Genomic DNA, 24,743 nt, shown 5'->3' with positions numbered 1-24,743 from the left:
GTCCTGTGTGTGTGTGTGTGTGTGTGTGTGTGTGTGTGTGTGTGTGTGTATATATATATATATATATATATATATATATATATATATATATATATGTACACACACACACAGGACACAGTTGTTTCCATGCTATGCAATAAGGCAGCAATTTCGCAAATAGGAAAATAGGCAAGCTGTTAATTGTACAGGGAACATTTGTTTTGCTCGTTTCAGCAGGCGCCTGTGTGTTTTTTTTTTACTGCATCCTTTAGGTTTGCAAAGCGATGGTTGTCAGGCCAGGAAGGCATGCAGAAGTCTCCTAATACTTGATTATTCCGTTCGATCAGTTTTTGTGTGCGAGCAAAGTGATCTAGTGTGCGTTCAACTGGCTCTGGGGTCTCCAGGCGCTTTGTTCAGTTTCTGTACAGTGCTGTACAGTATGTGGACCGTTAAACACTATTGTACTATTATGAACAAGGGTGCTTTCTCAGGCATTGTTCAATATATAAGGGATTAGACACCTATGTCAAGGTTCGGTCGAATGTCCGTCTGAAATTCACTGCGTGCTCTTGTGTGGTTGAAAACCCCACACGATGGGAAGGATTGCCCGTAAAAATTTTCTACATACATCTACCGTTGTTTTGGACGTCTTTAAATAAGCCTAGAGGGATCGGTAAAATCGACAGCCAGAGAAGCTTCTGTGTCTTCGCAGCTGCTGTCATGATAGTATCACTGGAGGCTAGTTTTGGCGATTCGTGCGGTCGCAGTTTTATTGTTCCACTCTCTCGAATCTGCCTCAAATTGTCAAATCTGACAAATAGTTTTTAAAGTTCAGTCGTCACTTCAGACGGTGCGTCATGTTTCTAGCAGGATTCCAACGGAAATGTTTACCAACGCGTAGAAAATCTGTAGATCAAATTGCTCGGTTTGACCGGTAACCTGGTAACCGGGCATGCTTCGCGTGCGGTCACTGCAAGGCACTCAGTGCATACAGTGATGAAAACTCTTGCGAACGGCGAGACAAGCCAATGACGCTGCACGTCACCGAAATGAATCGCCGAAACTCGTTACGTCGCATTGTTTAGATTATGGTGATGGCCACATCGATAGATGCTGAACTGTGGGATTCGTCGATCGCACGAGCTTTAAAATTAAATAGAACCCGTTCTAAGTAGCGTTTGCTATTCATACTTTAGAGATGATGCTTATGAGTTCGCAGCAATGTGATTAACCAGTTATATAGAGTGAGAATTTTATGCGAAGCATATTACGAGAGCACAACCCAGCTCCTCAGGCGCGGCGGTGTTTCCTTCAATGACCTTTGACCCCATGCCATACCACGTGACACCGTGACGTCACGACAGATGAGCAACGGGGCTCCAACTCGCGCCGTCGCGGCGGTATATACGCAGCTGCGCTTGCCTCTGCTAGACATTTTCTAGGTGGCTTTGATCGGACGCGGTGAGCGTCGAGCAACGCAGCGTTCGGCGCGACAACGAAATTTCTAGGTGGCTTTGGCTCAACTCTTGCAAGATGGGCTGGGTGGGAATCGAACCAGGGCTTCCGGAGTGTGAGACGGAGACGCTACCACTGAGCCACGAGTACGATGCTTCAAAGCGGTACAAAAGCGCCTCTAGTGAATGCGGTGTTGCCTTAGAAACGAGCTGTTCTCGTGCGTCGCTTCCTCAGGCGCACATTTCGTTGCCGCGCCGAACGCTGCGTTGCTCGACGCTCACCGCGTCCAATGCGGGGCGCATAGTCGCTGCGCCGTAGCCCATTGTCTTACACCCCTTGGCGGCTCGACGGGAACGCTGTCGCGTTCCACTCTTGAAGGCGAAGCAGAGTAATGCATGAGTTGTTTCTTCGTCTAGCCGAACCAAATATAGCCAAGCCACAGCAGTTCACCAGGCTAAACAGTAGTTCATAAACTAAAATAAAGGCTAGTATGCTTCGCATCCTGGGCTTAACCTAAGCTAAGCCACAGCCATTTTTTTTCTATAATTATCCCTTAAGGGGCCCCTCGTCAGGTCTAGTCATTTCGGGCTGACAAGCGCAGAGCATTTATTGCGTGATAACGATCGTGTCTGCAAAATATTACATCGCTACGCGCCACGGAAAGACTTAGAAACGTCACCTCAAACGTCACCTTAGAAACGTTGACCTGAAATTTCAAACCGAACGCCGTCTTTCCTTCTCGCGGCCGCCGCGCTCCAAGCCGGAGGATGACGTACGCGTACTGGTGCGCCTACGTACACGTGTTTGCACTGTGACGTCACTCGTGGTGATACGCGACTTCGAGAATTATTCAAGGCAACATCTGTTGTTTGTGTGATACGTTGCTGGAATTCAGGAATTTAAGTTTAGAGAAATAATAAAACACACAAACGGAATGCCTGCGCGTTTTTTTGTTTTAATTCGCACCGAAGCAGGAGAGATGTACTTCCGCTTCGTCTGCTTGTTCCCACGGTCGTACAGTTACGTCCGCAGGTGCCGAAACTATGCCATTTTCTACCGTGTTCCAGCGCGTGATAACGCTCTGCGATCCGCTTGTTCTGCCTCAGTATTCGTGTAGCACTGAATTACACCGTTAGTCATGTGTCCTTGTGCATAGCGTGCAAAATCGTGCGCTGTGCGAAACGATAACAGCTCGCGCGCAACGCGTCCAGCGGAAGTGTCCATCGCAGAAGAAAAAAAAAAGCGTGGAGAAAAAAAAAGTGAAGGCGGCGGCCCGTGACGTATGCATCATGCCATCCTCGAGGTCCGGCATTGGAGAACGCAGGGAAGGAATTTCGCTTGGGAAGGCTAGACGGGGCGAGTGGAGATGGAGTCTCGCTATGCATTGGAGCCGCCTGCTGAAATCGTGGGTTCGCGGCACAGAAATATTTCTTTTTCGGCTATTAATCGGTGGACTTAAAAAATTTTTGCTGCAGAACGCTCCGTAGAAGACACGTAATTACTTCCAGCGTATAACCAAAATTTGCTATGGGGCCTGGTGAGGGGCCCTTTAAAAGCGTTTTTGATATGCTGGAAAAAGTTACCCTGTGTTGGATAATTCCCCAAATCAGTCATCGATAAGTTAATGAATTAAGTGACAACTTAATTAGGTGACAATGGCACGCAATGCTGACCGTTTGCTGGCTCATAACAGCAGGTGGCACTATGATTGTTTCTCCTGTACAAATGTACTCTTCATGGTCGGAAATAACGGTGAACAAGTTCTAGTGATCCTGGATCTGAAACTGTGTAAGGACATTACTGGGTTAAAACGAACTTTGTTTTGCTGGTGGCGTCGCGTTCACCAATGCCTGCACGTTCCGCTTAGGTATGGCCGACACATGTGGCGACTGCGGCGACGCGCATACAGTTCGGCATGTTCTTTGCGAGAGTCCGCAGTATACACTGTGCAGAGGCAATCGCTTTTCGTTGTGCTGAACCAGCTGGACGACCAGCCTCTGTCGGAAGAATTTTCCAACATCCACGGAACTTAACATCTCATCAGAAGGCAGTGCATGCGCTACTGCGCTTCTTGACATAGGCCGGCCTGTGTGAACGCCTGTCATTGGAACGTCTTTTCTGTTAGCTGTTCCTGTTTTTTTTCTTTCTTTTTCCTCTTTCTCCTTGCCCTATTTCCAACCCTCCATCCCCCACCCCAGTGCAGGGTAGCAAACTGGAAACTCGCCTCTGGTTAAGCTCTCTGACTTTCTTCTTTTCTCTTTCTTCCCTTAAACCCTTTCGCCTCTCTAGGGTAGCAAACCGGACTGGCGTGTGGTTGACCTCCCTACATTTCCTTCCTTCCTTTTTTCTCATCCTCCTGTGTTTTGCTGGTCTCCTCGCTTTGGGCGGGCGGCTGTTTGTCCAAGTAAAACTGGGCCCGATCCCGGAGGCAATGCAAATAAATATGCTGACTTGGTGGGCCGATTCTGGTACCCACGAGCGGTAGGTGTCCTATAGAAAGACTTAATCTCCCATGCAACGCGGGCCGCGATCCTGTAGACCCCACGCACCTCGTGCGGCATTAATGGTGCAATGAAAGAGAAACACTAAACTATGTTAGGCTAATGAAGTACTCAGAGTCTGCCTTGGTTTGCCCAGATGCACCTCAACAGAGGCAACTCTTGCGATTGCTCGGGACCATCGAATGCGAACTCACATTACGGTGGAAGCCCTGAGAACGCACACCAGACATTTTGCACGTGCCACCTATCACCACCTTGCAGCACTACCTTCAGACAGGCACCAATCATCATTCTCTAAAACTATCATCAAATACAACGACAAACTTCCATCGGGCTTCACCGCTGCATCTAAACCATCTATACCCCCTTGGTGTCTTATCAGCCCCACAGTCCATCTCAGTATACCAGGAATCGGAAAAAAGTCTGAACTGTCGTCGCCTGTGCTGAAACAACTGTCACTGCTTCTTCTGCACGAGAGGTACGCGGACAGGGAACACATTTATACCGATGGTTCCACAAACATCCAGTGTTCGTCCGGTGCTGTCGTTGTCCCAGCAAAAGCTATTACCATCAGCTTTAGGACTGACCACCCAACAACATCGACATCTGCTGAACTAGCTGCTCTTCGCGCTGCACTTCGTGTCGTCAATCGGGAGCCACCTCGACAATGGTCAATCTTCAGCGATTCAAAGGCAGCACTACAATCTGTACTATCAGCTCTGCGTCGCGGGCCATTCGAACAGCTCGTATTCGATATTAGATGCCTACTCCATACATCACAGGAGAAAGGACACCACGTGACGTTTCAGTGGCTGCCAAGTCACTGCGGCGTCAGTGGAAATGAAGACGCCGATAATGCCGCTCGGGCAGCTCTTGAAGACGCACAAGAAGAGGCCATACCGCTTTCACGATCCGACGCAGCTAGCAGATTTCGAGTGCTTGCACAGGAGATCACGCTATCTCTATGGTGCACACCAAACAGCCAGACCACCCAGAGCAACCGTCAATACCACCTGCCCTCTTTGATGCATCTCTATATGCCAACTGGACTCCGTCAAAGAGAGGCGACTCTGCTTTATCGCTTATGGCTAGGGGTGGCTTTCACTAAATCTTACTCCTTCCGCATTGGAATGGCCGACAACGCTCTCTGTAATGCCTGTCTGTGCGAGGAGACGCTGGAACATGTTCTGTGCGACTGTCCTGTATATAATGTTCAGCGACAGTCCCTGGCATCTGTTCTAGCGCGCCTTGACAGTAGACCATTGTCCCTCGACACGATTTTGACATGCCGCCAACAGAAGATATCGCAAGTGAAGGCGACAAAGGGACTTCTTCGGTTTTTGAAAGAGACAGGATTGGACAAGCGGCTGTGACAGTGATGTCGCGTACCATTCCAGATTGATGGACTCCAACGGACGATGTGTGTGTGCTGTGATATGTGCTCTCTCTCCCTCTCCCCCTTCCCCATCTTTAATCTCCCCCATCCCTCTCCCATGTGTAGGGTAGCAAACCGGTTACGCTAAACTGGTTAACCTCCCTACCTTTCCTTCTCCACTTTTTCCTTCCTTCCTTCCTTCCTTCCTAATGAAGTAGTCTTTAAAAACTTTCATTTTCGTTCATTTTGCGGTGAGAGGGCGACTATGAATATAGAAAAAGTCGAAGTGTTATTTTCGAAATTCGTGTGGAAATCCTGGCGCGCCGGTATTTCAGTGTGACACCGGTGATTTTGAAATAACATTTCATATGTGGGCCATTGTGGCTGAGTAAAAGTTACTGAAACCTTTTAATGCGGTATTTGGTTGCATTTCTGCTGATCGAACAATTAACTAGATAGGCCCCAGAAGATACACTCATAATCCGTGACGTTTTGATGATCCGGTTCGAAATTTTAAGGCGGCGTCGCTACACGTCTTTCGCATTTGGTGTCTGTTTTGGCTCACGAAGACTCAGCCACGGTGAGTGGATTTTTTTGGATATTGCAGAAGGATAACTTACTAACCGTGGCAGCTAGCTCAAGTATTTCTTTTTCTACCCTTACATGTCCCTTTAAACACTATAGCTAACCAATAAGCGTCCCTAGCCGCATACTTGGACAGGCCTACCGCGAAGTTATCGCTTGACTTCGACGATCGTCCTCCCATTCATGCTATCCGTCAAGCCTTAAATGCGAGTACTGCATATTTCATGCTACTGGGGTGTTTGCGTGCACGTTCTATCACGCGCCTCCGATGCGACCACCTTGCGTGCTACGGTGCCAATTGGCAGTGCGTGACTCCTTCATCGAAGAACCAATTCCTTTATGTGAAATAGCTATTCTTCGTCATCGCATAGCGCGCTTCACTACCGAGCGCCGACACTAGGCTCCAAGGCGTTAGCGCTGGCGTCAGGCTACCCTCGCCGCATTTCCGCGCCCGTCAAGTACTCCTTTCTATGCAGTGTTTGTGCCCGCCGTGCCTGCTGTTGTTGTGGCCCCGCTGTGAGAGCCCATGAATGAGCTTGCCTGGGGCGTCCTCGCGTGTCAGGCTTGACGACGCGTGTCTCGTCGGGGTCTTTCGGCCGACACGGAGGAAGGGAGGGTGGCCAGCGCCAGGGTTATTGAACCCCGCGTACGCTGTTCGTGCACGGCCCGGGCCACTTTGCGTGCGCACACCCCACTTTCCTCCTCGCCCACACTCGGAGACACGCCGCGTCCTTCTTTCTTCCCCCCTCTCTCTCGTCTCCAATCGTCGAGGTCTGCTTGATTGACCGGCAGCTGGATTGTGAAGCCCGCGATGGTGGGCGAGGAGGGAGCCATTGTTTCCGATCGAAGCGGGGCCTCCTCTCTCTCTTCTACCTCAAGGCGGGAGATGGATGCCGTCAGCTGTGACGGCCTGGGACCTCGCCCGGCTCCGCGACTTCGAAAGCTGCTGTCGCGAAGACGGAGTACGTAAAGTACTCCGTCTTCGTGGGTAGGCAAATACCCACGTACTCACGTCTTCGTGAGTACGTGGGTAGGCAAAGAGAGCCTCGCTTTGAAAATTGGGAACAGTTCCGAGCAGCTACGCGGGAGGGATGTTCACATCATTGCCATTAGTAATAAAAACTTGTTTGACCTGTTTGTACCGCCACGGTGGAGCAGTGGGGCGTCGTGCTACTGAGCACGAGGTGGTTCCATTCCCGACCGCGGAGGGCGCCTGACGATGGATCTGCGCGCTCGACTTTGCGCCGCGTGCGCTTTGGAGTTTCAGTTGTTTCTTTATCGCGTCGTGCTGCGGTTGTCCTGCTGGCTCGCGAAATTTGCATTTGGAAAAAGCAGCGAGAATGCCACGTCCATGTGATGTCATGGGATGCGCGAATGGTCCGCGGAACTTGGCCTAGGGCAGCTGCAGCGGCCAATCCAACGTTACTTATCACTGTGTGCCAACGAGTGAACCTCACCGTTCGAAGTGGATAAGTGCCGTACCTCTGCCACAGTGGGCTGGCAAAGAGCCGAAAAATTACGTAGTGTGCTCGCTGCACTTTCGTCCAGAGGAGTACGGGTTCAAAGCCGGCTTACTGAAGTCGCGTGGAGTGCCTTTCAAAGCAGGCCGCCGTCGTAGTAGTACGCAACGACGCCGGCAGCGCGAGCCCTTAGCAGCAGGTCACATTCTCCAGTGCTTAAATCGCTGAACTCGAGCCCAGCATCGCCTGTCAATGTATCGTTGTCAGTGTCGTCCATTGCAACGAGCGTCGAATTTGCCATCATAAAATAAAGAACCAGGTTATCGTCGCGCGCTTTCCCTTCCGAGAGCCACCATAGTTTCGCTTTTGCGCTGCTGTCGGCTCTGTCTTGGCTCTGTTTCTCGCCGCGCGTTTGCGTTTTGTGCAGAAGCCGTAGCGCCGTCTGCGGGAGCCGTTTTACTCACCGACGGCGCCAGGTAACTATGAGACCATGACGTCAACACTCCTCGATCGGAGGGTGGGTGTTTTGAACTGCGCTAGAGGTACGCGGACGCTTGAGAACGCATTTTCTCCTAAAATAAGTCTCTTCTTCGCACGAAACAAGCGTTTCGAGGTTTCTGGGATGGTATTTCAACAGTCCACGTTGACTTAATATTAACCTTTAGCGTCCCTTTAAAGATAAATGTGCTCCTTGAACTCCTTATCTGCGAACTGGGGTTGTGGACATCCTTTGTATATTAAAGTAGCAACCTCCATGCAGGGGAGATGCCAAAGGCTCGTCTATTGGGAAACAATCCTACGTATTCTGTTTAAAGAGTGTGGCTAAACGACTGCGATGTGGTGTGTCCACAGCCGCCAACGACAAGGTTTTCTCTAAGTCGCAGCTGCCATCGCGGAGCTAGATAACGCCAGGTCAAGCGTCCACCACTTGTTCCTTGTTTTTTTTAGTTGTTTCACACCGCAGCCACCATATGGCTCAATTTTCGAGCTTTGGGCTCTATATAGAATTGCCTGGCGCAAAAGTTTCAGCCATTCGACTTTAACACGAAGAGTATATTTGCCTGAAGTTCAGGCACTACTAACCATCATGCTAGGAGATTTATATCATTACAACTGCAACGTGAACTTAAAACAGTCACTTGAATAGCTTGAAGCGTGTGTGCAAATCAGCAGCCACTTAGCTGTGAGAAATTGCAGCTAAGAACATTTCATTACTTCTCAGTGTACCTGTACGAGCAAGGTTTGTTTCCCGCTCCTTTGGCATCCTTGAAGTCTGAATTGCCTTTGAATTTTGAGTTAACTGTGCTGTGCGAAAACCCCATAGGAGGAGCGCGCACTATTGAGATTGGCACTGCTGGTGCGGGAGCATGCTTTGTAAGGCTTGGGGTCGGGCATGTCAAAAGAGATATCTGGCCCATGCCGTCGTCAGATTCATTCACGCTAAGGACGTTGTTGAAGAGAGGAACATGTTCTCATCGAGGAGTTCTGGGTTTATTTACAATATCTACAGTAGGAGTAGAGAACGTTACGCCTCATAAGTCTAGCATGGCTGAATCGAAGCACCCTGAGGAGCCGACAAAGCCTGCTTAAACCCCCTCTGTCCTCCCTAGATCTCTAGGCCAGGGAAATTTGACGTCCCACCTTCGTCCAATCGGAGCGTCCAAAGTCGTCGAAGGACCCGCCTTGAGGGCGAGGGTTCACACTATCACTCCTGCACTTTTGCTCACTGAACACACAGAAAGGAGGCGAGCTCCTTAGACTGATTGCCACGCTTTACTCAAGCTGGCGTGTTCTGGTTCCTGGGATGACCCAGCAGTTAGCTGGAGCGTTTGTCACACGACCGTGGCGGTTACAGGAGTCCGTGAGGCAATTCCGTGATAACCCTTTTCCAGGAGTTTTCGTGCCCCCATTGGTCCGTCACGGCGGCAGTGAACCAACGAACGACACTCGATCCGCCAAACGTGTCTCGCCTTGCTGGCGCCTCAGGTCTGTCCGAGGGGGACGCATCGTTAGCTTCACGAAACGATTCGTCGCAGGGGGGCAGGAGAGGCTAGAAGGTCACTACCCCCGCTGGCCGGTTGTAACAGTCTATAGCTATAGAACAGCGCAGTGATGACACTCTTGAGACGGGATTACATAACACGACGCCAAGCGTTGCCCCGCTGTATACTCGAATCCCGTTTCTGCGCTGTCCTGCCTAAGCCTGCACGTTGGAAACGAACAGTTCGACCGGACTTCTCATCGTGTCTGTGCATCAGTGTACCCTCTTCTTTGGCGAGTAGGCCTCCGTGCCCGGTCAAAATAAAGTTTCTCTCTCTGTCTTTCGCAAGTAGCCCTAAAGAAACGGTCCGGTCAAGTATATCGGGACAGCCTTTGGACGCCGGTTTCAGTTGGAATGACGTTGCATCTTCCACAATGTTTCCGGAAAGTTGGTTAGACAATTAAGGGACACACGGAGGGAGTACCTGCAGCATTTATAGTGGAGATATCTAATGCGTGGAAGCCACGAATAGTAAGCCGCGTCTTGACGCTGCCGAATTGGGCATATTTAAAATTTTCGGTTGGCCCTGCGTGTTTACGTATACGCGCAAATGCTGAGCACGCGAGGATAGATTGCTGGCTTTTGTTCAATGCAGCGAGAAGGAAATCGAGATTCTAAATGTCTTGCTACTGTACGTGCTGAGAAGACGATGTATCCATTTGAGTCAGACCACATCGAAGCCAACTTGCATGGCTGATACGAAGCGCACACCAAGAAAAGCACGGGAAACACAAGATGATACAAGTTCACTCCTCACCCAGACCTAAAGGGCAAGGTATATGCGATCCCGAAGGCCGTGAAGTCTGTAATAGAGCGTCAGAATCAGCTTGCGAATTAAACCCACAGGATCCATTACAATGGAAATGGCTTACTTGTTTAATTTAGCATATTCCATTGTCACTTAATTTAATTATGGGGTTTTACGTGCCAAAACCACTTTCTCATTATGAGGCATGCCGTAGTAGGGGACTTCGGAAATTTTGACCACCTGGGGTTCTTAAATTTAACGTGCACCTAAATCTAAGTACACGGGTGTTTTCGCATTTCGCCCCCATCGAAATGCGGCCACCGTAGCCGTGATTCGATTCCGCGACCTCGTGCTCAGCAGCTCAACACCATAGCCACTGAGCAACCACGGCGAGTGATTGTCACTTCGCGTGGTAGATGGGAGTGTTCATGTACGTGCAGAATGCATCGTACGAGTTATACCGGGTGATTCAGCGAACGCTCTCAATTTTTTTAAAATATTCCCTGTGGCAGATGGCGCAATTCTCGTCTGTGAGCTGGTCTACTCGAAGAGGCGGACATTAGTTGCAGGAAAAATTGAAATAAACAACTAATTAACAAAAATTCTGTTTAAGTGTTTAAGTACTTATCTAATGGGATATATTGAAATTCATATTCTAGTGGGTGAGACTGAAAGGCATATCCACTTTAAAAGAATATATGCGCCGTCAAACTAGCGGTAAAAATGCACTTTCGTTCCACTTACTTTCTTAAGAAAACGCCGTTTTATGCATTGAAGCACAAAACTAACTGGACCTCCAGTGCATTTCCCCACAGAGTTCGGGAATGAATGGCGAAACTAATATCGTCCTGAGAATTCGTTCCAAGTGGATCGGCCTTGCTAAATCTACGGTTAGAATTTGTATGTTACAATGTGGGTCATAAGATAATTAGAAACTTAATGATTGAATTTTTGTTAGTGGATTATGCATTTCATTTTTTTTTTCATTGCAAGTAGTGTTCGCCGCTTCGAGTAGGCCACCTCATGAAGAATTCTGCTATCTGCCGCAGGCAACCTTTAAGAATTTTTGAGTGCTCGCTGAAACACCCTGTATACGTTGCCCTTTCGATATTAATAAACGTTTCTGCATCAACTATGTAGCGCAACTCGGTTTCCGTGTTCAAGAACCCGCTGACCCGCACACAACCGTTTATTAGGTCAGACAGTGGTTCTTCCTTTTACTCGTTAGCAGCGGGATTCAGTGCAGATAAGCGGCCTGTATTCCTCGATAAGGCGCGGATTACATGCAGTCACTCAGAGCGGTCGTTTTCACTCGTATTCCTGTGTTCCACTGTGCTTTCCTTTTTTTTTTCCTTTGCGGAAAGTGCCAGCTGCGCACGCACATGGCCCTGCATGGCGGAACAGGCGCGACGCGAATGAACTGCGTTGGCCTGATTTTTCTGCAAGCTTTCCTCGTTCAGCGTTTGTTGCTTATTCTCTGCGCAAGGAGGTCGTCGGGCTAGCGTTTTTTCACTTCTCGAATAAGTTAGCCAAACAAATACTTAGCGCGGCTTGGTGTATGCGATAGCATATACTCGGAGTGTGGTGACGCGGCTGTGCGCGTGTGCGTCGCGAGCAACCTTGTGCACTCTCATTTATGGTCTGTGGCACCGAAGAAAACATCGACCACCTGCTGTGCCACCGTCCAAGATATGCCCTAGAGAGACAAGAACTTGCCAAAGCTTTCCAAAAACTGGACAATCGGCCGCTTTCTCTGCAGGTGTTGCTGGAACACCGCCCCCATCGCCCGTCGGCCCATAAAGCGGTGAAGGCACTTTTGTGTTTCTTGAGGACGACGGGTTTGTGCGAACACCTGTGACTATTAAGGCAATTTCTGTAAAACCACACGCGTCAGCGAACTTGCCGCAATTTCCTTCTTTCCTTCCCTCCTCTCTCTCCCTGTGATCTTTGCTTTCCCCTTTCCCATTCCCCCGGTGTAGGGTAGCCAACCGGACGTTATTCTGGTTAACCTCCCTGCCTTCTTCTTTTCTCTTTCCTCCTTCCTCCTCCTCATTTATGAGAGTGAGGTTTCTCTACCTCGTGTGTCTTACAAACTTGCGATTTTCTGCACACTGTCAGGCATTCGCTCGCTCGCGCGCGCGCGCTCAACACACGTGCCACTTTCCGTTGGGCACTTCCACAGCTTCGTCAAGACCCGCCTGCAATGGAATCCGTGATCAATGGCGGGATCGAAGCTGTCTTCTAGCAGAGAAACCTGGTGCCCAAACCATTACACCACCATCGCACGCATGCTTCTCTTGTGTCAAAGTACCCTTTTTTTTGTTAAACACTAGCTTCTTGCATTATTCCATCTCGACAGCTATAGCGCTTTGAGACGCTGTTTTATATATTGCTCTGCCTCTTGGGGATGGACCTATTTTTCCTTCTGAAAGACTGCACTGCCGTGGGCATCGGCAAATATTTCTCTTCGGAGGAACGTGGTAGCTCAAAAGTGGGCGAGGTTCGCCTGTGATGCTTTTGCATTAAAATAAGGACAGTTGCGTGCATCTCACTTAGTTGTGTAGCGTGTAGTTACCTGTTTTACTCATATTCCAACCAAAGAAGTATTGATTCCAATACATTCGTTGCATTATATAGGCAGAACTGTACATAGTCGTCAAACAAGCACCTTCACATGTCATCTGTCGAAACGTTCCTTGTAGCTCTCTGACAAATTGTGACTACACTGTGCGACGTAGGATTGTATGGTGGCACTGCGTAACACTAGGAACGCCTTTGCGGGCTGCGTGACAGTGCCCAATTAAACAGTTCGTTTGTGCGTGCGTGTGTGTAGGCTTTATCTTTTTCTCCTTCTCTCTCACCTATCGCATCCCCTTGCCCCTCCCCGAGTACAGGGTAGCCAACCGGAAATAGTCTCTGGTTAACCTCCCTGTCTTTCCCTTGCCTTTCTCTCTCTCTCTCTCTTTCTCTCTCTCCCCTTGTTGCTCAAAGTAATACGTTATTTTTGACGAAGGGAATGCTTATGCAAACGTAAAATGCTTACACTCGGAGAGCAGAACAGTAGTTTCACTTTCGCCTATATATTTTAGCGTAATTTTTTTAGTATAAGAAAACGATTTACCAAAAGGAATACTAATACCCATAGTTCTTAAAGTTCCACGTGAAGAAATCTAGGCGGGACGCGTCACCGTATTTGTTCTGCAGCGCCCCTCACGGGACAATCCAGCGACAATCCTTTACTGCGGACAGCTTTGTGTGACAACAACGAAGCGAGAGCTGCAAGGCCATTGCCTCAGCACACGCGTTGCTGCGCAACCTAGTCCGGCAAGTTTATTGGAGTAGATGCTACAGTCGGTGACAACCTAAGAATTACAAAGTAGCATGTAGGATGTCCAGCTCGAACACAATTTGAATTGATGCGCCAGCCAATTAAGTTCGCTTGTTTGCTTGACGTCAAGCGTTTTGCGTGTTTAAAAAAACTGTTTTCTCCGTACAAACCGGTGTTGGTGTTACTGGCTTCTAGATGAAACCTGAACGTCCAGGGAAAACTTTATGGGTGATCTTCATGTCACTGTTACGCCGTAGCTAACCTATTCTAGCTTGAAACAACTAGCTATCATCTTGCAAAAAGCCTTGCATTTACATTAGCGGAGCAAAGAGAGAGAGGGGGGAGATCCGAAGAACCATAGGGCAAGATCCGGTTTGCTACCCTACGTTGGGGCAAGAGGGGAGGGGGAGGTAAAGTGATAACAGAGCTAAATGAGTAAGCTGTGAACGGGCTCCAGCAGGCTCGGCCGGCTCTTTTCCAGAGGTGAAGGGCTGATGATCTGCGTTTTTTGTGGGAGGAGCTCCTTTGTAATTCGTATATAGGTTGTCACGAGGGAAGCTAAAAAAAAAATTCATTTAAAAATCTACTTGGTTGTCGCCGGCTATTAACCAAGGTAGAGTCCACGTAGGACGGTTTCTCTTTTATCCACTAGTATAAGAAGCTGCAATGATTTGAGAAAATAATCATAAGGAAATTTGTATGCGCGTTACACCTCGGAAAAAAAGTATATCAACATCCAAGGCAGTTCTTCGAATATATGACACAATGCTTTAGCGAAGCGGTTAATTAAATGCCATACAGCGAACCGTGATGCCTACGACGGCGTTTACTTTATCGTAGCTATGCAACGTGAAAAGTCATCCCATGTTTATGTTTATGCACCGATTGCGTCGCGTGACTTCTGTAAATCATGAAATCGAGAATGCTGTACAACGCAATGCATTGCAGCGCGCTGAGGAGCAATATAAAAAGGCAAAATAAATAAATAAATAAATAAATAAATAAATAAATAAATAAATAAATAAATAAATAAATAAATAAATAAATAAATAAATAATATAAGTGAGTGAGTGAAGAACGCCTTAGAAGCGCGGAAAGAGTATGAAAGAGTACGAACTACGACGAAGGAAAGAGTTTGCACAATGTGATTATTACCATAATTATCATGATCCATTTTTATGTCCACTGCAGGGCGAAAGCGTTCAGTTACGCCGGTCTTGCGATAATTGATTTGAAGTTGTGCCTGCAAATTTTATAACTTCATCACATCACCAAATTCACCGGCATTCTTTTGTTGTTGTTGCAGTTTACGCATATATAGTGCTATTACAATTTCATTAAGTTTCAGGCCATACATGTAGCTGCGATATCCCGCCGTATCGAAAGTGCCGACGTGCAGTTGTAGATGACCCTTTCCACCGCGTTCACGGGTGAGAGGAAGTTACCAGAAACGCCGGTCGATGTCGGGGTTTTTTTTTCTTCTTCTTCCCGATCCCTGGCGATCGCAATCTGGTCGCCGCTCCCATTGACCTAAGAAAAAAAAAAAGAAAAAAAGAGAAAGAAGCCTGCGAGGAATATTAAATGACAGCCCCAAATCTCGCTCGTCCGATCGATCCTCGTTCGCGGTGAAACGTTTTCTCCGCTGCACGTCTGCTCCACTGTTCTGTAATTACTTCAGGCAGAGGTTGTTTTATCTTCAGATCGTTGGTCGGAGTAGATGCAGATTCGGTTGGAGAGAAAGAAGGTCGTGAGAGAAAGGCAGGGAAGGTAACCGGGCTGTGCCCGGTATAGGCTGCCCTTCATTGGGCGAAGGGGAATTGAAAGACGAGAAGGAAGAGGGAAGTCCGCACGTTGCACTGTTACACGCACGAGCGTTCGTCGCCGAGTCAGTCGCAGGCGGTCATACGGGCTGGTGCATTTCCAGAAACGCAGCAGCACCTTCGTGGCCTTGCACGTGGCAGACGCTCGGGGCCACATGCCCGAGATCATCATCTCTGTGAAAGGCCTGTCGTCTAAGTGCCCCAAAGCTGACCCAAGAGCGCTCCTCTCATCTTCGTACGTGGGGCAGTCATGCAGGAGATGGTTTAGTTTTTACAAATATCGCTAGAGGGAGCGTTAGCGCTAGTGTTTCTGGGAGCTCCGACCTGGACAGTTCACAGCGGTGAACACAGCGGTGAAGAGCGGTGGAGTGACGGTGTTAGTACACGGATTTGCCTAAAGACTTTCTAGCTTCTAGCTTCAGACCGATTTGCTACTTTGAAAGTAGATCATTTCCGAAAGAAATACTGCGTTACGTATGGAACCATTCGCGCATTGATTCCGCATGCGCGCGGAGTGTTATTGCGTTCTGCGTTTAGAGAGAAAAAAAAAACAAAAAAACAGGATCGCTTAAAACTTAACCTAATAAACGTGTACAAAAGCGTAGCAGGCAAAGCTACGAGAGCGTCTAAGACACAAGCACAACGACCAGACAAACCGTGCGCTAACCACCACAGCGATCGTAGGAGGTTTGCTCTGGTAATTCTTCTAGGAAACTCTACCGATTCGACAGCTGTGTTGTTTTCGTTGCAGTCTGTGCGCTTCACGAAAACGATAGATGTGCGCTTTTTCTTGTGAGCTTCTAGAAGCGTGCTACTCGACTTTGTCTCACGTACTTTATGGGCGCACTTAGGAACCTTGATCAATTGTATGAATGCGTAACTGGTCGGTTTTTAAGTGTCCGTGTGCTGCAGTTGTGGCGTACTCAAATTCGTGATGTTCGCATTTATGCTGAGCTTTATCTATGCTGTCGGTGAAGGACGCACGTACTTCTGCGTGCACGAAGCAATATCTTGAACTCCGAGAATATGGAATGAAGATTTCGAAGCACTCGCTTCTAACGTAGCCTGGGACGACGCGGTTGAGTAAGACGTCCGTGACGTACTTATACTGTGAGCGTTGACACAGTAGGTGTCTCAGCTAGCAAATAAGTAATTTGTTTGCGCGGCTCCTTCTAATTGTAAGTGCGCGAGCGCTTATCTTGTTTGTTGTTCTTGCAAGTCATCTGAAAGAAGTGACGTGGAAGGCCAAGGCTATCTTGTTCTTTTTGCCGGGACGTCGCTACACGTGTTCACCCACCTACCTTGCCGTCGCTGGAAAGCGTTCCTCCGCCTGCGAGTGCTTCGACAAGCGTAGCGGCAAACATATCGAACGTGCGCAGCCGTAATGTTAAGCTATATTTGATCTCCCCTATTCATCACCAGTGCTTCTGCGTAACCGAGAATTCGCGTTCAGTTCCGGGAACAAATCGAACGTAGCCGACCTTTGCTTCAACCGCTGCCCATCGGAACTTCGGTTTTGCTTCGCGGGGCGCGTCGTCTGCTTTTCGCGCGCACGCGCGCGCTCGTAGCAGACGACGTGTGGTTTCGTCAATGCCACGTGACCTGCTTGAGCCAGTCCGACGGTGGCGACATGCCGCGTGGCTTCCGCGTACCTGCTCCCCGCGCCGACGGCCGCAGACGGCGGCTCGTTTGTGCGCTTGCTCGCCGCGAGCCAGCGAAGTTTTGTGTCGGTCCGCGTTGTGTGCATGTGTGTGTCGTTGCGTTGACCACGTCGCCGGATCGGAGAGGCGTCGTAGGAGCGGCTGACCAGCGCGTGACCCGTCAACACCCCCGTCGTGCTGTCGTTTGCGCGTGTGTGTGTTGCCTCCAAGAGTGTTTTGGGAAAACACGTCCTCTGGAGAACGTGCGAATGCTGCCGTTGTGACTGCTTCGCAAGCGACGTCCGATCCGGCTGTTGCTCTCACCAAAGGCGGGAATACGAAGTCGGCGCACACGGACTCCGTCGATGAAGGAGAAATCTTCCAAGGTAAACGAGCGCGTCCGGTTTCCGGTTTGACTCCGCGGCACGCTTTTGAAAATGCGTAGGCCCCCCCGATTCGCGGAATTTTCGTCGCTTTGAGCAAAAGGTATCGGTGTTCTATGCGAAGCGACGTCGGTTAGCAGGCGGGCGGCTTTCGCTGGATGAGTCGTTGAGAAGAAACTCGCCGGCGCAGCTGTGGATTAGTTACAAGGCGCCTGCTTTGTGAGCGGGCTTTCTTTTCGGTGTTCTTCCATGGCGACGTTCTGTAGTAAGCGCCCTTTCAAGGATTAGTGGATTCCCTCAAGGAAGAATCCGCGATTGCTTTATACCGCGACTCGGATATAAACTTGCCATCTGCTGCAATTTGCAACCGATGGAAAACCTAAAGGTGTTCGGTAATCAAATTGCACCGTCGCGAACTTACGATGCCACGTAGCGCAGCTTGAGCTTTTCCTCGACTGAGCGACTGTTCTGGTTTCGCTTACGATTGATTCTGAATTTGCAAATGTTCGCAAAGCTAATCGCGCGGGTTTTTCGTGACGGTAATTTCTTTTTTTTTATGCCGCGAGACAGTTGGCAGTTATTAAACGGCGGGTGACTTCTCATTAGACAGTTCGAGCGCATTGCAACGGAATGATCTACTAATCAATCAGTGCCTCGTATCTCATTTCCTACTGCGTACTTGGCGCGATGTGAGGGGGCTATCGCGGTCTGCGAACCGTGTCGCAAAGCCTCGGACGGACGGAGATATGAAATCGTTATCGACTCGAAGCAACCTTGCACTACGTCGCGTTCTTTTAGCTTCTCTGCGTGGCGCATTGTTCCGCGATGTGTGCGTGCGACTCTTGCGGCTGTTCTGTGTGACCCAATTACAAGGCTCGTGTCCGGTGACACGCGATGGGTCACGCGGTGCGGCTAGCTGGGCACGGTGATTGAAGCGCGCGTTCGTCGCCCGTAATACGACGGGTCGTCGAGCGGTTATCGTCGCGTGGACGGAGGTTACGACGCGTTATCTAAATTACTAGCGGGCAGTAATGACTATCTTGGAACACTAGCGCGTACAACACGAGGGCACGAGGAAAGGCACATGAACACACAGATAGCGCGGCGTCTGTTTGTTGGTGTGTATTTTTCCGTGTCCTCGTCTTGTATGCGCTAGTATTCCAAGATGTCATGCCGACAAGCCCGCACTGCGGCACTATAGTTAATGACCAATGAACTGTCGTTGTTACGTGTCATCTGGAATGCCTTCTTTGAATGCTCCGATGACGCTGGTTCTTCGTGTAGTGACGGTGAAGCCACCGGAACAGCGTGTTTGGAAAAGCCCCTCTAGCTGTGTAGCGGTAGACGCGTCTGGACAGGTTGGTCGGCCTGACGGCGCGTGGAAGCTGAAACCGGCCATCGGTGTGCATTGTCCGTTAGCGTGCAGCTTGCAAATTCCGACTAACGCTGGGCGCGCGCCTATCAGCCGTTGATACCAGCTGATATAGACAGCGCTAGTCGGGTGTTCTACCTTGGTAGCGCGCGCCCGCGCACTACTTACTCTCTCGCGCATCGATTAAAACCCACCCGAAGTCAGTTAGTTACCCTGGGCCGAGTGTGCAAAGCGCAGGGTCACGTGATGGGCCGACACGTTTTCTTGGGCGAAGGAAAGCGATGGGGGACAACTGCACGGAGAGGTGGGCTTGGCGAAGGCTGCCAGCTGCATGGCATATACGCTCCTTGTTGTGGCTTCTTTCCTTCCGCTATGCCAGACATGTCACCCAGTATAGTGAGAGGAGTGTTTAGCGAGTGAAATTCTCAGGAGATCGTGAATTTGATGATAATAACGTTAGCTTACAAGAAAATCTATCCTGAGCGTCGCTTTTTAAAGTGCGGGGCTAAAATTACTAAGCTAAACGTATATCATGTCAAGGCCTCGCGTGAAAATCGGTTATCGAGAAGGATGAAGTCGATTATAAGAATCAAGCAGGCACATGCAAACTTTATTTATTTCTTTATTTATTTATTTAAAATACTGCAAGCCAACGATTTGGGTTGAGCAGGGTATTAGGTATTCCTAGGCTGCATGATTGTACTTCACCTAGAGATGCGTTGAGCCATTTGCAACATGCGAATAGAGGTCGTTTCCATTTGTTCTCGCCAGGTTCGTTGTCCGGCGAGATTAGCATTTGGAGTGCGCTGTCATTGCTGTCCGTCGCACGTCTCTCAAACTGCTTTCCCTCTCTCTCTCCTGACCTATCTGCGCTGTCCTACGCGATCCCTCACAGTTTAAGCAAGCGCTTCCTATGCATCTGCGGGGCTGACCAGCTGAGTGACCATTAGGGCTGACGCCTGTGTCGAAACCCACTGGGAGTGTCGAAAAAATAAATAAAAAAGAAAGTACGGCGGGACAAGCTGATGTATATATTGCGCTTGTGCAATATTAGGCGAGGACTCGCCGTGCGGTGTGCCTCCGCCTATCGTTGTACTTAAGCTTTACGAAACTTGTCGTGCACTCGGAAGTGGCACGGAGGCACAAAAGGAAGCGGCAATGCGAAGTTTCTCTGAGAGCTTCGAAGTCTTAAGTGATTAGTTCCATCTGGGGACAGAGTCCCTTGACAAATGTTTTTCTTCAAATTTTTAGTATTGTGCGAAAAGGAGCAGCCGTCACCATTATAGAGTGGTTAAATTTCTATTAACAATGAATGGGAAGAACTAAACTGTGAAGCTTTTTTCCTGAGAAAGCCTTATTGGGTTCCCTTTGTGGCTTCGTGATGCTCTTCGGTGGACGAGTTTTGCTCAAGCAGTCTTTCTTGGCTTGAGCTGGTTGACGAGACCTAGTTCGGGAAATCAACGGCTCCAAGAAAAAAAAATTCATGAGTCATTCCGCTCTGTGAAGGTGGATGACCGGCGAAGCTGGTTAGCGTACGGCACAGAGGTGACACAGAACTTTGACCAAATGTACGAAAGTATTTATTGTCCTGATCTGTGGTCATCGTGACGATATAGACACGCACGCACACACACTCGCTTGTGACGTCTTATTAAATATTCGTCACGTAAGTCAATGAATGGCTCGTGCCCCACTACGACGACCGGCCGCCCGTTACGACGACAGAAGAGAAGTGAAATTCTACGCTGGAATGATGAGCGACATCGGAGCCAGCTGTTAAAGAAGACGACGACGCTCGAGCCATCGCTGCCGATGATAGTTTGGGTCCCAAGTGTGGCAAGGGTAGTTCTAGGGCGCGTTACAAGTTTCCTAGCCCACTGGGGTACGTGCCATTGAGCTTGGACCCTTTGTGCACCGTCACCAGGATCGGCCCGCACGATGATGGTTTCTGCGCGCAGACGCCAGGAAAACCCGGATCTTGGCCCTGTCCAGCTTCGCCGTAGGAAGGAAGTGAAAACGCGGACAATAGACATGTAAAGCAGAACGGGCGCCCTTACTTCCAAACGGGTTTATTCGGGACAATTCGCTTTCGATACAGCCAATGGTCTTGTGATCGCGGCGAGGAATAAACACATTAACGAAGCGTGCATGCATGCGAAATTAACTGAGGCAGTTTTCCTCCTTTTCGTGAAACTTCCTCGTCAATTAGTTTGCGGCAGTGTGCTGAGGGGCCGTGGAACGGGAATGAAATCTGCGGCGACATGTTATAGGTCGACAACTCTGGCGAGTCGGTTAGTCATATTCACGTTGCAATTGTTTAAGCTCTGACGTGCGCAGGGACAGTCAGAGCAAGTGCATTGCGTGACCTGCCCCCCCCCCCCCCCCTTTTTTTTTTTCTCCTTTCTGCTGCCGTTGTCGGCATGTGCAACTATACATTCAAGCCGGCGGTTTGCGCTTTATTTACTACACTTACGATACACCGGTGACATACTCTGGCGTTTCCCTTACTTACGGGTGATCGCTTTCCTTCGATACCGATCCGCAGGCTTGGCGCTTCGCGACTCTGTTACGTGCTTTCTAGCGTGACGTCCCAGTCTATTTCTGGCCTCGCGAGACCTTATACCGATTAGCTGCTGCTTCTGCTGTCGCGTGCTGGCGCAGCGACCTACGGCGTTACGGTTCCGGGCACGAGCTCGGCGGCCACGACCACGCCTCCCGCACCACGTGGTCGCGGTGCCGGAGGCGTGCAACGCGACCGAGGCACGCGGAGCCTCGTGCGCCCCATCTTTGGGGAAACGTGTGAGCGCCTCGGGTATTGGATAACGGTTTTGGGAGGGAAACGTTTTGGAACGTCGTCGAGCGCGCGCGCGCGTGTGTGCGCGAGATTTGAGCGGCACGTCTTCCGATAACGCGTATGCGTAATCCAGACCTTGGAGATGGTCGGACATTCCTTATAGCCTGCGCTGCGAACGAATGTGGTATATAGGTCGGCTCGCGAAACCCTGCTTCGGGGCGTCGTACGTGCGCGTTGGTCGGTCGGCCTTTTTCTTCTGTGGTTGCGTTTATTCGTTGTTGCCGAGGAAGGGATCTAGAAGTCCTACGCGCGACCAGACGCAAGCGTAATTTGAATTCTGCAGCCTAAGGTCGGATGGCCTTGCTCAAGTGGAATTTTCGTTATACCGAACGCAATTTATTCAGGTGGCAATAATTAGGGAACAAATGTCGGCGCTCCATGCGCACTTTGAAAAGTATTACAGCCTCGCGAATGCGCTTGCCGACTGGCCTTGATTTAGCGCCGTTTTTGCGAACAGCCATCCGCGAGCTATTAATGCATTAATAGCATACGATTATATTGTGTTTGTAGAGAGAGTGAGAGAACATCCTGATAGCGTGGGAACATCCCATGGGCACGTATTCTTTCTGCACGTGTTGGCGCATGTCCTAGAATTCGGTGTGCTCGCTCGAAACTCGTTGCCCCGATGCACGTGCAAAACGCGCAGAGCACAGCAAATGCGATGCACGAATGGCGGAAAATGAAACGCGGTGTTGAATTCGCCAGACGCGTTCATTGCGTTTAATGTAAAATTAAGAGAGCGAGAAAAGACAAGGCTGAACACCACATGCACTCTCTCGCTTTATTTTCTGCGCTCTCTTAGTTTTACTATATACCGTGAACCAAGTATATAGATCAGTAACAATAGTCGTTATATTGCGTTCTCTTCTGCCGTACACACTGTTCACCCTTCAAACATTTCACTTTGTAAAGATGACCGTCCTCTCACTGGACGCCGTGACCACCAAACAAAAATGTCTTGTTTCTGTAGCATGTTAGATATGGAGCTGTTTCCTGCGATTACTTCGAGTTCCCCAGACCACATCGGATGGCAGCACAGCTAATTGAGGAATGCAGAAGCAGGAAGCGCATTCCAGAGAAGCGGCCGAGCAAACAAGTTTAAGGCAACAAGTTTACGTGCCAACAAGTTCGTGCGCCGCCGGGATTAGCAGGTGGGCATCCGACAATGAAGCAGGTGCAGCCCTCCCCTTCTCCTCGTTCGAAGTGCATTGCCAGTCTGCGAGGCAAGACCGCAGCAAGCCGCCAGGTGTGACACCACGACACGGGCGCCTACCATTGGCTGAAAGTGGCGTCATCGGAGCGGACTCTCCCATTGGTGAAACATGACGTGACTTACAGTGCTCGAAGGGTTTATAAGAAGCCTTCCAGAGAGACCTGAGGATTCTGGGACAGGCCCTGATTCCCTGATTCACCTCTCTCGAACTTCTTGCCGCGGGCCGCAGCGTCCGAGTTGCTGCCGGCCCGTAATGAGTGTACGACTGTTAATTGACGCTCACCTCCTTGTACATAATGTAGAATAAATCCCTCCCAAGTTTGGGGTTTTCATCCCGAAGTCCCGTCCTCCAACCCCAACATCTGGTTGGCAGCGGTAGGATCGCCTCCGAACGCATCAGCTGGTGGCAGCGCTACGGATCAACCTTCGTCGAGAGAGATCATAAGGAACCGGGAAGAGCGAAGAAGAGAGAGCCTTCGTCGAAAAAGGTCCGAAGAAACTGGGAGTAGCGAAGAAGGAGCGAGCCTTCGACCCAGGGAGTCCGGAGGAACCGGGGACAGCGGACGAACGAACCGGATGGCAGGGTGCTGCAACCGTAAGTGAGCGCGTGGTTTTTTTTCCTTATGATTCGCCAGACTCAAAGGTTGTGTGTTCAATTTTGATAGTTCTGGGAATCGGGAGTTTGTTGCATTGTGTGTTTGCACAAATTAATTAGGGAAAACAGTTTTAACCACCTGTCGGGGCAGCTGCCATGGATCTTAGAAGGTTGACGAGGTTAGACTTGTTGTTGGTGTGCGACGATTTGGGAGTTGAGGCGGACGAACGGATGGAAACGCCAGCTATCATAAAGGCGATTCAAGATAGTGGCAATGATGATGCATCCCAAGCAAGCATTAAGCTTGCTTGGGAGGTGATACAGGAGCCACGGGAGCGTGTGCGTCGTGTACGTTTGCGGGAGCGTCGTGAGCTTAGGAGTGAGCTTAAGCGTGAAGAACGCGAGAATAAACGGAAGCAGGAGCTTCAAGAACTTGCTCTTATGTGTCAGCGTCACGAACGTGAGAAGGAACGCAAACGCGAGTATCAGGAACATAAGCTTGAGCGCGAGCAAAAGTATGAGAGAGAGAAGGCAGCACTGATCAAAGAGATACAGCATTGTGATCAGTTATTGGCACAAAGACAACGGCTGTCTGAGAATTCTGTAGGAAGTACAGAGCAAGTGTCTAGCGGATTTTCGCCAGAAGCCGACGAAAAGAGTAGTGCCTGTGAGATTGACTGCCGATTAATAAGTGAAGGGAAAAGGCTAGCTGCTAACGATGCCTTAGTGGCAACAGAGGCCGTTAAAGGCCGCAAGGAGAGCGACGAGACAGCTAGGCCAGCTGCGAACAAATTGGCACAGTTACCGCGTGTGTGCGTCGCTGGTAAGGTTAGCGAGGTTGCTAGCGAAGAAAAGGGTACTTCTGACCCGACAGAAGCGAGCACTCATGTAGAGCCAGATATGCGTGCAGAAGTGAAGTGCGAGCTGGACGATGCAGTTGAGAGTGGTTCTCGGGATGGCGAGCTCCGTAGCTCACGAGAGAACAACTGCATTGTTCAGGGATCGGTGCGGCTCTCCGCCAGTCTAGATGGCCTAGATAGGGATGGTTCTGTTATTAATCATTCGAACTGTGCGCGTGAGACAGCGATCGATACCGACGGGCTGTGTGCCGATGCACAGCGTGAGCTGGGCAATGTAGTAGAGGACAGTTCGCAAGAGTGCGAGTTGTCTAACTCGAGTAAAGCCTGCTGCATTGTTCCAGAGTCGGTTGAGCTGTCCGCCAGTCGAGGCAGAGAGAATGTTGATTTAAGTGAGAATCACTCAGAGTGTGCGGGTAAGAGACCGATCCGGGCCGACGAAATGTGTACCGGCCAGCACGAGGCACGAGGCGACATGAAAGCGAGTGCAAAGAGAAAGCGCCGTAAAAAGAAGCGCGGTAAAGACCGGGCCCGTAT

The 24,743-nt window shown here is 49.8% G+C and overlaps 1 protein-coding gene across 4 annotated transcripts in view; it reads left to right on the top strand.

Annotated features, from left to right (window-relative positions):
* Positions 1–24,743, top strand: part of LOC139048797 (rab11 family-interacting protein 4A-like) — a 280,271-nt gene that overhangs the window by 171,079 nt on the left and 84,449 nt on the right. Inside the window, exon 1 of one of the 4 annotated variants that reach the window (XM_070523453.1) lies at positions 16,973–17,318. The exons of the other annotated variants lie outside the window; for them this stretch is intronic. Coding sequence (XP_070379554.1) covers positions 17,298–17,318 — 21 coding nt within the window. The 5' untranslated portion in view covers positions 16,973–17,297. Of the gene's footprint in view, positions 1–16,972; positions 17,319–24,743 lie in introns of those variants that run through there. 4 annotated transcript variants of the gene reach the window in all.

The sequence above is a fragment of the Dermacentor albipictus genome, chromosome 8 (assembly GCF_038994185.2).
Source record: "Dermacentor albipictus isolate Rhodes 1998 colony chromosome 8, USDA_Dalb.pri_finalv2, whole genome shotgun sequence".
NCBI lineage: Eukaryota > Metazoa > Arthropoda > Arachnida > Ixodida > Ixodidae > Dermacentor > Dermacentor albipictus.
The sequence above is the reverse complement of the archived record's forward strand: the minus strand, read 5'-3'. Positions and strand labels throughout refer to the sequence as shown.